The sequence below is a fragment of the Bison bison genome, unplaced genomic scaffold (genome assembly GCF_000754665.1).
Source record: "Bison bison bison isolate TAMUID 2011002044 unplaced genomic scaffold, Bison_UMD1.0 scf7180017864498, whole genome shotgun sequence".
In the NCBI taxonomy this organism is placed as follows: domain Eukaryota; kingdom Metazoa; phylum Chordata; class Mammalia; order Artiodactyla; family Bovidae; genus Bison; species Bison bison.
This window is the reverse complement of record NW_011495057.1, coordinates 5810687-5824187: the sequence shown is the minus strand read 5'-3', so window position 1 is coordinate 5824187 and position 13501 is coordinate 5810687. Positions and strand designations below refer to the sequence as shown.

At 43.1% G+C, this 13501-nt stretch overlaps 1 protein-coding gene across 4 annotated transcripts in view; it reads left to right on the top strand.

The window, feature by feature from the left end:
* Window positions 1–13501, top strand: part of KCTD1 (potassium channel tetramerization domain containing 1) — a 213526-nt gene that overhangs the window by 111212 nt on the left and 88813 nt on the right. Inside the window, exon 1 of one of the 4 annotated variants that reach the window (XM_010828944.1) lies at window positions 355–678. The exons of the other annotated variants lie outside the window; for them this stretch is intronic. Within the exon in view, the coding sequence (XP_010827246.1) occupies window positions 505–678 (174 nt within the window). The 5' untranslated portion in view covers window positions 355–504. Of the gene's footprint in view, window positions 1–354; window positions 679–13501 lie in introns of those variants that run through there. 4 annotated transcript variants of the gene reach the window in all.

Below are 13501 nucleotides of genomic sequence, written 5' to 3'. Positions count from 1 at the left end.
TGTACGAGACGGGCACCGAGTTCTGCCCCTATGCCAGCTTCGTAAAGTACTTGTCCAAGCGCAACCCCCTGTGCAAGGCGTTCTTCCAGCGGCCCCGGGACCACTGCAGCGAGGGCGATGTGACTTGGTACGAGAACAAAGCCATCGGCAAGAACTTGCTGGGCACCAGGATGCAGATGCTCTCCAAGGCGGCCAAACTCTCCAAGACCTACACCAACCACTGCATCGGCGCCGTCTCCATCGCCACGCTCAACAGCATCGCCGGCATCGGTACCAAACTGGGCTCGCCCGCCCCGCAGGGCTGCTACGCTGAGGCTCTGAACGGGGCGGCTCGCCACCACTCCCACCAGCCCCCCACCCATCCCCTCCCACCACCACCGCCCCCAGCCGCCCTCGCTGGGGAACACCTATATCCTCCCCAGAGACAGCCAGGTCGGGCCCGACGTGAAATCGGAGGCTGCGCCCAAGCGCGCCCTGTACGAGTCGGTGTTCGGGTCGGGGGAGATGTGCGGCCCCTCTTCCCCTAAAAGACTTTGTATCCGCCCCTCGGAGCCTGTGGACGCGGTGGTAGTGGTTTCGGTGAAACACGACCCCCTGCCTCTTCTTCCGGAAGCCAATGGGCACAGAAGCAGCAATTCTCCCACAATAGTTTCACCTGCTATTATTTCCCCCACCCAGGTAACCAAACCAAAGTCTGTGCATGAAGTGTTTCTCTGGTACCACTTGGAGACTAACTTGGGCTCACGCAGGCCTGGGTTGGTGGGGGGCGGGGGAAATTTTTCAAAGTAGCAGATAAGCTGAATCGGATTTGATTTCACTGTTAGAAGCTTAACTCTCTTGACGCTTTTCAGGAAAGTTTCCACCTAACCATAAAGGCTGTGACAGGGCCAGCTACCTAACACTCCCTGCTGCCGCAGTAACGCTGAAAACTTCAGAGTTCACAGAACAAAAGGGTCGGCTCAACCCTCCATTGAATGTCTGGGTTTTAGACGGCAAAGCGTGCAGGAATACTGTGCCTCTAAATGAAGCAGTTACTTAAACTATCTTTGCATAAAGCAACCATTAAAATACTCTAGTACATATTCACACTAACTTATAAAGGTAGAAAAGCAGTTATAAATGATTATTTATAACTCATACATGCCATTCCCACTTCCTGTAAGGGGCGGATTTTGGAGAGTTGTGGGCGAGTGCCAGTTTATACTGTGAGGTGTAGTTGAATGTAAAGCACCCGTTTGGGATGTCGTTTTCATCAACTAAGTCACTTGTTGATGGTTTAGAAAGGTAGTGTCTGTACTGCCACCAGTTTCCCAGTTGGAGCATGCTTTATGTGCTGGGCTGTGTGGGCACTGGAACTTTGCTCTTTCCTAGCGCCATGGAGCTGTTGGTCTAGGGCGCAGTTAAGTGATGGCAAGATAGACAGTTGAGATAACAGCAGATTAGAGTGGAAAGAAGTCTGAAGTAAGCTGGCTCAGAAGCTGAGCCACCTCGGGTAAATCACTTCACCTCTCTGGGCTTCAGGATCCTTAACAAAGATAAGGGAGCTGTTTGAACATTAAAATTATTTAATTCTAAGTGGTTAGACTTCTGGGTTGAGATTAGAGGTTCAATTGGTTATTTGTCTTACTATTTTTCCTAGAAGAATATATTCATATTCTTTTAAAGCTAAGTTCATCTTTTGGATACTGTGCTGTAGGAGTCAAAAAGCAGAGGTTCTTGGGGACCCTCCTCTCTTCTTCAGACAGGAGTAGCCCCTGGGTTTTTACAGCTTGGCCCTGAGTTTGGGGGTGTAGGGCAGGCCTTTCAAGGCACAGATGTCAGGAACCTCTATGCTTTTTCCAAAGTGGAAATTCCAGTTCTGGATAAACTGACCCTTTCAGACGCGTACTGGCTAATCAGCAAGCCTCAAGGCCAACTGAGAAAGGGTTTGTGAATGGTACTATAAACACCAGAGTTCTCTAAGATACGCGAGACCCGGAGGCTGTGTATCTCTCTGTGCTTGTAGTGCACAGTTTCTGACAGACCACGAGGTGGTTTAGGGAGTTGGAAGGATGGAGACTCTGGATTTACTTTTTCTTTGAAAGCAGAAATAAATGATCAGATTCTTCTGATAAAGTAAAACCCTTAAAATGTCCTGATTTCAAGTAGCACCTGATTAAGAGTTAAAAGCCTAAGAGAGTTTATTAAAGTACCTATCTGCTTGAAATAACAGTGAAGCAGTTGGTCCCCTGGCATCTGTCTACTGATTTTTTGACTCTAGTGTCACATGGAATCCTGACTTAAGATCCGCAAAATATGAGGGACCTTTGTTTTCGTTGGTTTGGTTTTGTTCTAAGAATTACAGCACTCCGCCACAGTCTTTTATTTTAACTGAGTGAGATCAGTCATTTCTATAAACCTGGACACTGATGCTTTTGTTCTTGAGTTCTTGTTAGGTAACTCCCAAGTTAAATATAGATTGGAGTGTCCATATGTCCATATGTTGGTTATGTTATCACTATGCCTTTCAAACAGTATCTTAGCTAAATCCTTTGCAGTTAAAACACTACAAAAAGTTTCTTTGCTTTCGCTAATGTTAGAGTAAAAATTTTTTTCATCAGCATTAAGAAGTTTAAGGGAACTATTTAGTAACTTCTGTAGAATTCCCTTCAAAAGTCTGAGCATTCTAAGTATGAAATGCATGTTCAATGTAAGTACAAAGCTGATATTAAACTTTTTCCTCCTGTATTTACTAAAATCAGTATTGAGGTTCAGGGCATTTCCTGGGGTTTAATGACTGGCTGGGGTTGCTGGCCTAAGGCATCACTTTAGGTCGGCAGCTCCTTTGGCTGGTCATTAATTTGCAGGAAATACCCTGTGTACCTCGAGGTTCAGTCATTATTACTTAATTATAAAACATAGGCTGTCTAACCTTAGTGCAGGCTAGAGCTTATCAAGTGGAGTCACACTGAATTCCACTAAGGACTGCTTGATGACACAGTGACACCCTGTTTGAGTCTTTCATCATATCTGAAGTTTCTCAGCAAATGAAGAGCCTGTTACTGTAAATGCATTTACTCTTTTACTTCTTGAGGGTGTTCATAAGTGTATTACTTATGGGACTGGTTGACAAATGAATGCATGTAAGGATTAATGAAGATTATGGAATTTGTGATTCTTTCACTCATGTGAAGTTCCTGGCTTTATTTAATTTTGAAGGGGGTGGAGGCTTGGTGGTTGTGATGGTTACCTTAACTGATTCACTCTTTAATCTCTTGAATGTCTGTGTTCAAAGTAAGAGATGGTCTTAGTTCTCTCCCCTCCTCCACCCCAAGGCTGTTGTGTCTAAGATGATCTCCTTATTGGTACAACTTCCTAACTCCCAGGTGATTACATGGTACATATTTAAAGGCTTAGCACGTCTCCTATTCAGCCTCTTCATAGTTGTTCTCTTTGCATGAAAATGTGGCATTTTTCTTGCCTCATCAACACTTGGCAGCATTTGTAAACTTGTGAGAAAAGTGTCCTCAGTTGAAGTTTCTTGACCCTAACCCAGATTACCTCCAGAAATACTTTTAAGGAATTCTGTAAGTAGGAAACCTATCAGTGGCGAGATTCTGGGGTTGGTGGTACACGTCCAGTGTTTTCTGTTTCACTGAGTTCACTAGGGACCAGAGTCTGTCCTTCAAATCTCCAAGCTGAAAATTAGAGCAGCTTCCCCGTGGGACACACCCAGTGGTTCATGACCTTGCCTTTGAAGAAGCTGGATGCTGACAGCACTTGGAAATCCAGTCTTCATTCAGGTTCTGTCATGCGGGAAGAGAGAAGGAATATTCGTTCTAACTACTTACGTGAAAAAAACATGCATTTTACGTGTCATTGAAATAATTGCCAAAGTCCTATTTTGTTTTGGAGACTAGGCAGGCAGGATACTCTTTTTTTTTTTTTGTCTTAAAGGTGGACTCAAACTTCTGTAAATGTGAAAGGTACATTCATGCTTAGTCATGTCCAACTCTTTGCAACCCCACGGACTGTAGCCTGCCAGGTTCCTCTGTCCACGGGATTATCCCGGTAAGAATTCTGGAGTGGGTTGCCATTTTTTCTTCCAGGAGAGGATCTTCCTGACCCAGGGATCGAACCCACGTCTCCTGCATTGCAAAGCGGGTTCTTGACCACTGAGCCATCTGGGAAGCCTCTCAGTTGAGACAGAAGGGTGTTTAACAGTTATGTCAATGGTAGGTTATCTGGAGCGGTTAGGATTAACCACCTTGTGTAAAATGGATGTTTTCCTGATTTTTAATAATACTTTGTGGCTGTATTCTTTTTTCTCATGCAGGAATGTTTGCTCTCCTTTATAGAAAGTTCAAATTGGTAAAGGAACTAAGTGGCATTAGCCTAAGTAATGGAAGTTTCTTCGTTCTTTTAGGAAACAATTGCTGAACACCTACTATTTTGGCTTTGGTACCAGAAATCTTTATAAATTAATCATTTTCCACTTGGCAAGTAGTCTCACTGGCAAGATTTTGGCCTCATTAAATATTAAAGGAGATTAAAATAAAGACAGTTAAAAGGTAAAACACTCAATGTTTTGAAAGTCTGTTTTTGCAAGTCATTTGGGAAAGAAATATGTAATTTTACTCTTTTGTATTAATATTGCCATGAGTACTCAGGTGTGTTGTTTTAAATTGATACAAACCCACATATATATCATGGGCAGCTCACTCCAGTATTCCTGCCTGGAAAATCACATGGACAGAGGAGCCTGGCAGGCTATAGTCCATGGGGCCACAAAGGGTCAGACACGACGAGCGACTGAGTGTGCGTGCATGCACACACGTCAGCTCGCTATCGAATCTAATCCAGAAAAGGGAGAAAAACTATTTGCTGCCAAAGCGAAAAGTTTGCCAGTCATCTAAATGTAAATCTTTGCATCACCTTGATTTAAAATCTGGCTCCCCTGACAAATGTTACGTAAAAGGCCATCCTTTCATCACTGTAGACAGATTTCAAGCAAGAAGAGTTTCTTCAAATGGGACTGCATGTTGTATATGAGACCTCTTACATTTTCACCTTGATTTAGGCCAAAGCTCCATTTCAGTGATTTATGAAAAGTTCGAGTTATCATTTGGTGTCTGCATCGCCATTTCAAAAGCAAAGTTGATACAGAAGTTGCTCTGTGGTTACCTGTGTTGAAAATCTTAGGACCAGACATATAGACTAGGTATCTAGAACTTTTCTTTTTTTTTAAACTTCTCTTTGATCATTCAGTCATTCACTGCATCATACCAATTAGTTAGGATGCCATTTGAAAGACTTCTCTGGAGAATTTTTTTGCTGCCCCCACCCCCATACCTTGAGGGCTGTGGGATCTTAGTTCTCTGAACAGGGAGCAAACCTGCGCTCCCTGCATTGGAGACACAGAGTCTTAACCACCGGACCGCCAGGGAAGTCCTCCTTTGGAGAATTTAGATACGGGGTAGAGAGGTGGGAAGTGATGAAGGGAAATTGATTGCCTTTGATAAATGAAAGAAATGAAAGAAAACATAGCTTTAGAATTTGAAACATTGTGCTGATGTTTTTATTTAACACTAGTGGTTTTCTAAAGATACTGACTTCCACTCAGCCACTGTTACCTGAACCTCTTGCTGCCTGCTAAGGGTTGCCAAGAGGAGCTGGATTCAGAGGAGGGGCTTCCAAGCTGAAGTGACTTTCTGCTTGATGCGCGAACGTTTCGGGTAAAGTTGTAGGCCCTTTGGTTTTCCAGAGTTGCGAAAGTTCCTCTTTGTCTATTCTCCTTCGAGAAGAGAATGAGCTGCTTATGGTCTAGAAATAAGTAGGCGTTTTAACTTTTTGAGATGCCTCACTAGAGCAGGGGGCTATGGGCTGAAGCTGAACCTGCACGTGGGGTTTACCTGGCACCCATGACTATATGAACTAGGCAATAGACCCCATTGAATCCCCTTGGGCTACTGGAGACCCAACCTAATTAGATGTGTTTTAGGTTTTCAGTAATTCTGCTTGGCTTTCTGTTCAACACTTTCTTTACAGTCAGACTTTATTCCTTTTGGCTTATGTGTTAACAATCTGATGAAACCTTTTCTTTTTCCCCTAAAAAAAGATCCTTTTGTATCTGACAGCAAACTCTCTCTTAGAGACTGAGACTGATTATCTTTTTTATTATATCCTAAATTTGTCCGAGTCTTGGGTCACAGAAACAAATGGGTGTGGGTGACATCTTCCAGTATTGGAAGGCCACAGTGTCTGAGCTTTAATTGGAGGTTTTGTCACAGCAGTTTGCTCTGGTGCTGCTTTGCAGACCCCAGTGGCAACTTCCTTTTTCTGGAAACCCACTGCTTTCTGAGATGTGTGATTTGTGTTTAGCAGCTGGAAGCAGTTCAGCTTCCGTGGGCCTTCCAGGCAATGAGTTTGGTAATATGGGTGAGGAGGGTACAATGAGGTCCCAAAGGTGTGAAGGCAGGGGTGGTGTAAGCATCTCCTATGTCTAGTCCTTTTCTGCAATCCTCAGAAACTGGGGAGACCTTGAGGAGAGCCCTGGGCACCTGCCAGGCTCTCTCAGTTTTTCCCCCATCAACAGCCCGATCTCCACCCAAGTATAGACTTTGAAAATCATCTTTGTAAGGCAAGCCTTCCTGGGAATATCTAGACTCCTTCACTCCCTGAATTACTGCTTTCTGATGGTCACCTGGCCGTGAACCCTGGCAGATGGGTGGTTTGATTTGATCTGTAAGGAAAGAAAGTGGACGCGAAAGTGTTAGTCGCTCAGTCGTGTCCGATTCTTTGTGACCCCCATGGACTGTAGCCGTCCATGGAATTGTCCAGGCAAGAATACTGGAGTGAGCGGCCATTCCCTTCTCCAGGGGATCTTCCCAACCCAGGGATTGAACCCAGGTCTCCCCCATTGCATTCTTTACCACCTGAGCCACCAGGGAAGCTCTAGGCACATACAGAAGGAGGCAAAAATATGCTACCTGCAAAGGGTTGACAGATTTATGAGACCATCCGGCTGTAGGCTTCTGGGAAGAAAGGAGAGGAATTCGGAAAGGAATGTGGGAGAATGGCAGAGATAAGTGTTGCTTCCTTTGTGAATAATTTGGTTCCCAAATGTCAAGACTAGTTTGGAAGCTTATAATTTTCGATTTCTAGTTTTATTTTGTGTCCCCCGTCCAGCTTAACTCACCTAGTTCAGTCCAGGCTCTCACCATGCATCTCCATCCCTCCTCTCTTAACACAAGACAAAGGAAACTATGATTTATAGCGCTGGGTCCCATGTGGGCTCTTGAGCTTGTGGATTAGTTCTGATACCTAAACTTGCTGTGGTTTTTTGGCATGTAGTTTTTAAGGAAGTTACAGACGTTGAGCTTGTTCACCGTCCTGGCTTCTTTGCCGTTCTGGGTGGACAGTTGGACCAGATCAAGGCAGGAGTGAAGGGAGGAGGCGTGAGGCCACGAGGCTGTCATGTCACTGGGCTGCAGTCCAGACACAACCGTGATTCCCTCCTTAAAGAGTCTGATGTCAACTGTCTCAACCTCTAACTGACTCTGTAGTCAGGAAGTGGAGTGTAATCATTAGTATTAATAATAACCAAGATGAACCGAGGGCTTTAAACTAGCCCGCCCGACCGGCAGTCTCTGCATCACTTGGGAGCAGTGGGCTATTTGGTCTAATTTAATCCTCACATAGTCCTTCAAGGAGTTGTGGTTATTATTTCCACTTTACAAAGGAGGAATCCAAGGTTAATAGATGCTGACTTAATTCCCTGAAGGTCTAAAAACTGGTTAGTGACTATGCTGGGATTTGAATCCAGGACTGTCAGATTCCGGAGTCTGCTTTTAAAATCCATGGGCTGTTGATTCCACAACCCTTAGCTGTTCATATAAAATAATCCAGTAAAGAGAAGATGATATAACATTAGATTCATATCACTGCCTTAGGTGCTTTGCTAGAGCAATGTAAGAACTTATTAAAATACAGCAAAAAAAAAAAAAAAAAGGGAACACAGAGTATTTCCAGTTACCATGCTTCCATTTGGCTGCATGTGGTCCCAGCCTCTGCCGAATCTGGGGACAGTATCAGCCAGACTCTTTGAGACGCCCCATCACAGAGCATGTTAAGAGCAGACTCTGGGGCCAGACTGCCAGCGATAAATCTCAGCTCTGCCCAGAACCAGCCTGCGATTTGGTTCCCTCCTGAATCACATGGGGACAGTGGTCATCCTTACCTCCATCAGTGTTAAACGAATTGCTGTTTGAAAATTGCTTAACTCTGGAGCGTTTGATGAACACATGAAAAACGGCTGATCTTGCTGATGAAGTCCCAGCCTCAGTCTTCAGTGTTTCTCTTGTGAATAGCTCATCCAGATGCTGCACAGGCCCTTCTGCCTCCTGGGGCGTCCGTTGCCGTGGGCCAGTAGCACACCCTCTGGTCTCCTAGGAGGTGGGCAATCCCCGGAGGCTTCTGGCACTGTGGCTCTCCCAGACCCCCTCCCTCTCGCTCACCTCCAGCTGTCCATCCAGGTGTCCTTTACACCAAAGCCGTTTTTTTCCTCCCCTCTACTTTTCTTTGAGATTCTACACTTTTCTTCTGAGTTTGTTCTGCAGACCCTTCCCATTGCTAGAGGGGGTAGGAGGCACCCTCTGGAGGCGAAATTGCCGCCCAGACTCCAGGGGATTTACAAACTCCAGGGGATTTGGCTTAGATGGAAATCTAAGCTTTTCACAAGAGGGTAAATTTTATTTGGAATGGTTTGGAATTAGGGGAAGCAGTCATTATACATAGTCTTAAAACGTTATAAAGGTTGTTTTGGCAATAACTTTCATAAATTTTAATTCCAGTATTTTAGAAGTAGGGCCTGTATTTGCCCACATCTTCTTTATATTGTTGTGTTTCCCTCCCGGCATAAGTGGATTATCGTTTTCTAATTCTTGACTTTGGTCTTGGAGACTATATAAAATCAATCAAAATTTTACTTAAAGTTGATATGTACTAGTACTAACACATGTTTTGAATAGACTGCAGAATCAGGGTAATTGCTTGGTGTTCGGATGCAGCATTTCTGACCAATTAGTGACCTCTTCTGCCTTGTTTTAATTTGACAGAGTGAGCGCTGTTATAAAATAAGCAAGGATCGCTGTGGTGATACAGGATCTGTTACCTCTAGTTTGCTCTTCAAATAATCACAGTATTGTAGTCCCAATAGTATAAGTTTGTGGGTTTTAGAATTATATTAATTATTAATAACTTTAATACTTCCATTAATTTCATTAAGCCAGCTCATCTAGAGTGTTGGTTTCTATCTTGTGACTTTTTCCTGACAAAATTATATATAAATAGACTTTAGCTATTTTCTTTCCATCTTGAACAAATATTTCACTGTTTTTTACTCCAGAAAAAAATGAGAGACTGGCAGTATATTTATTTTTCAGTGGGAAACATGTTGCTGCAGAAACATGGGGACCTAAATGTGTAACAAGAATATTAGAAAATGGATTATGCTAGCTTCATTTTCTTTTCTCAACATGATGTTCCGTCACACATTGCCTTTTTTAACTAATAGTAGGATGTTCATAGTGCTGGTGATTTCACTAGTTTCAGGATTATTTTTTAAGGAGGAGGGATGGTGAATTTCCAGGTATGTCTCTCAAGTTTATTTATTTTTTTTTAACTTACAAAGAGGATTGTGGAATCCTAGATCCTTTTTGTGCATTTAACTACTATCTCGAGTGATGGATTTTAGAACCACTCCTTGAGTTGTGAGTGGTGAGCTAGGAAAAGTCAAGATGTTATACAAAATAACTCTGAAAGTAGGATTCATTTATTGAGCACTTACTGTGTGCAAGGACAGGAATTTGAAGGTAAAAAATAACTTAGACGTAGTTAAAGGAAAACGCTGGAGAAGCGACAGTGGGAATACCTGCAGTGTAAACTGTAGTGGGCAAGTCAGGAGCGGGACCTGATGGAGGGGAGGGTCTTGGCCCAGCTACTGGCTGTTCACCAGTAAAGCCTGGGGAATAAACAGTGTGTGTATTGCTTTCTAAGAAATGGGACCAAAGGTGGCCTGACCAAACTGAAAGACTAAACATTTAAACCTTAAAAGTGTGTGAGGAGAAAAATGTAAAATCTCAGAAGAAATAAAATCTTGCCTTGTCAAAATGTAAGCTTTCTCATTGCTGTGACCTTTTGTGGGAAAGCCTTAGTTCATGGCTGTCTTAGCTGTCCTAGTATGAAGTAGGCTGCCACATCTGAGGTCCATAAGAATAATGCTTTACAGGTTGCAAAGAGCTTTTTAATATGTGATTTCATTCTAAGGAAGCTTTGCAGGGCCCTTCCTAGTGTCAGTTACTGGGTTGGGCAGACTGTGGGGACACAGATTAACTCCTTGTCCTGGGAGGACTCAGCTTTGTGGAGGAGGCAGATAAGTGACCCAACGTGTGATAACTCCTGTGGTATCTCGAGTGATGGATTTTAGAACCAATCTTTGAGATGTGAGTGGTGATCTAAGCAGAGTCAAGATGTTATACAAAAAAACATGAAGGGGAAAGGTAGGAGCTGGAATTATACCCATCCTCCAGATGAGGAAAACTGACCCTTAGAGAGGTTAGGCAGTTTCTCAAGTTCACCTCGTTCCCAAGGAGTTAAGTTCCAAGTCTAGGTTTGGGCCCTTTTACAGTGCTACTTCTGGGGCTGTCATGTATAGCTGAAGGTTATTTTGTTTCGTTTGTAATTTTTAGCTACACCTCATGGCTTGCAGGATCTTAGTTCCCCGACCAGGGATTGAACCTGTGCCTTTGGCAGTGAGAGCACAGAGTCCTAACCACTGGACTACCAGGGAATTCCTTAGTTGAAGTTATAAAAGCATTGCTGTCAGGCACTGAAGAAAGAAAAAAAAAAAGTACACCGAAGCACAAGTATGTGGCTGGATGTGTCTTTTAAAAACTCAAAGAGTCTTAATGTGATTTTCGTGCTTTTGGTGTTTTAGGACAGTCCAAAAGAACATTCTGGATCAGGGTGGAGTAGAACGGTCCAGCAGTGCTCCAGATGTCAGTGGCTGACAGCTCCAGCCAGATTGACTGTGGGGGATCTTTCCTCACAGTGAAGCCCAGCTCCTGGAGCCCCGCCCCCTGCAGTGGTTGAGGACTGACCCCCACGGAGAGCTGTATAGTTCTTGTCTTTTCCCACTTGAGCCAAAGCACTTAATTAAAAGAAAGAGTGTACACAGTTCTGATGCAGTTATGACTAGTACAAAGAGCCAATAAAAATGACAATAAAGTGCCTGACAAATAGAAAATGTTTAATAATGCTGAGGTACTTTATGGGGCAAGGCTTTACCTCTTGGCATGGGATGACAGGCTTCCCACGGAGGCTTTTCCTGGCGGCTGCCCTTGGCCGCCAGCTCCCGCCCAAGTGGTAGAGGTGAAGTGCCCGGGCACTGCCGTCTTGGAGTCACCCAACTTTTTCCTGCAGGAACCTCGCTGGGAAGTGACCACCGCAGACATGTAGCCCTTTTAATTGTGACAGTGGGTAACACAAGGTTTACAGGATGCTTTAGTGAGAAGGGAAAAGGCACAGTAGCAAAAAAGTTAAAGGGAAGGCAAGTAGCTAAAGTGCCTCCGATCTTACTGGACATTTGGAGCAAAACCAACATTCTCCATCAGTTCTAATTAGACCTCCCAAAGGAGAGACCAAATTAAAGTTAAGCTGAATTATCCTTGGGCAGGTTACTTAGTTTCTCTTCTCTTAGGTGGCAGTCCACTTGTTCCTTGGTGTCCTCAGAGAATGGGTTCCAGAACCCCCTGGGATGCTCAGGTCCCTTATATAAAGTGGTGTCATATTTGCATATAACTTGTAAATGTCCTCCCTAAACATTGCATCATCTTTAGATTACTAATGCCTGATGCCATGTAAATGCCATGTAAGTAGTTATAAATACAATGTAAATGTTCTTAAACGTTGCTGCTGCTACTGCTGCCGCATCACTTCAGTCGTGTTCGACTCTGTGCAACCCCATAGACGGAAGCCCAAATTCAAGTTTCGGGAGTGATTTTTGCAATATTTTTAAATACTTTTGATCTGCAGTTGATTGAAACTCTGGGTACCCATAGACACAGAGGATTGACTGCATTCCTGCTGTGAGTGGTAAAAGCCCATACATAGTAAGTGCTCAGCAACTAATAGATTTTAAAAATTTCAGTTGATTAGAGATTACTGACAGGGTACAGGAAAAGTAGAGGGGCAGTATACAATTTCCAGTTGATCCTCAGTATTCTCTTTTTGAGCTAAAACAGAGGATCCCCCCCCATAAAAACCCACAAAATATTTATAAACACAGGTGAAAGAGTGGAAATATGCAAATAAACCAGCTGGAAAACCCCCATCTGTGGTAACGACAAAATAATGAAAAACAAAAGGCAAAGAATAACTTTAAAGTTTATATAGAAAAATGCATGTTAAATTCTAGATATCCCTGTTGAGCCAGTGTATAACTCATTAAAATATAAAAATAAAATTAAATCCACAAACTTATTCTCTCCTTTATACCATGAAGAGGATAATTTAAAAATTAAGGATTAATTTTGGACTGTCTTTTAAGTAGATCTTGAAAAAGTTGGAATGACTTACAAGTTTTGACAACATGTCTATAGTGTTCAATACAATTACCCATTTTATTAAAAATATGCAATTTGATTTATTTTTTAATATAAATTTATTTATTTTAATTGGAGGCTAATTACTTTACAATATTGTATTGGTTTTGCCATACATCAACATGAATCCGCCACAGGTGTACACGTGTTCCCCATCCTGAACCCCCCTCCCACCTCCCTCCCCATACCATCCCTCTGGGTCATCCCAGTGCACCAGGCCCAAGCATCCTGTATTATGCATCGAACCTGGACTGTCGATTCATTTCACATATGATATTATACATGTTTTAATGCCATTCTCCCAAATCATCCCACCCTCGCCCTCTCCCACAGAGTCCAAAAGACTGTTCTATACATCTGTGTCTCTTTTGCTGTCTCACATACAGGGTTATCGTAACCATCTTTCTAAAGTCCATATATATGTGTTAGTATACTGTATTGGTGTTTTTCTTTCTGGCTTACTTCACTCTGTATAATAGGCTCCAGTTTCATCCACCTCATTAGAACTGATTCAAATGTATTCTTTTTAATGGCTGAGTAATACTCCATTGTGTATATGTACCACAGCTTTCTTATCCATTCATCTGCTGATGGACATCTAGGTTGCTTCCATGTCCTGCCTATTATAAACAGTGCTGCGATGAACATTGGGGTACACGTGTCTCTTTCAATTCTGATTTCCTCGGTGTGTATGCCCAGCAGTGGGATTGCTGGGTCATATGGCAGTTCTATTTCCAGTTTTTTTAAGGAATCTCCACACCGTTCTCCATAGTGGCTGTGCTAGTTTGCATTCCCACCAACAGTGTAAGAGGGTTCCCTTTTCTCCACACCCTCTCCAGCATTTATTGCTTGTAGACTTT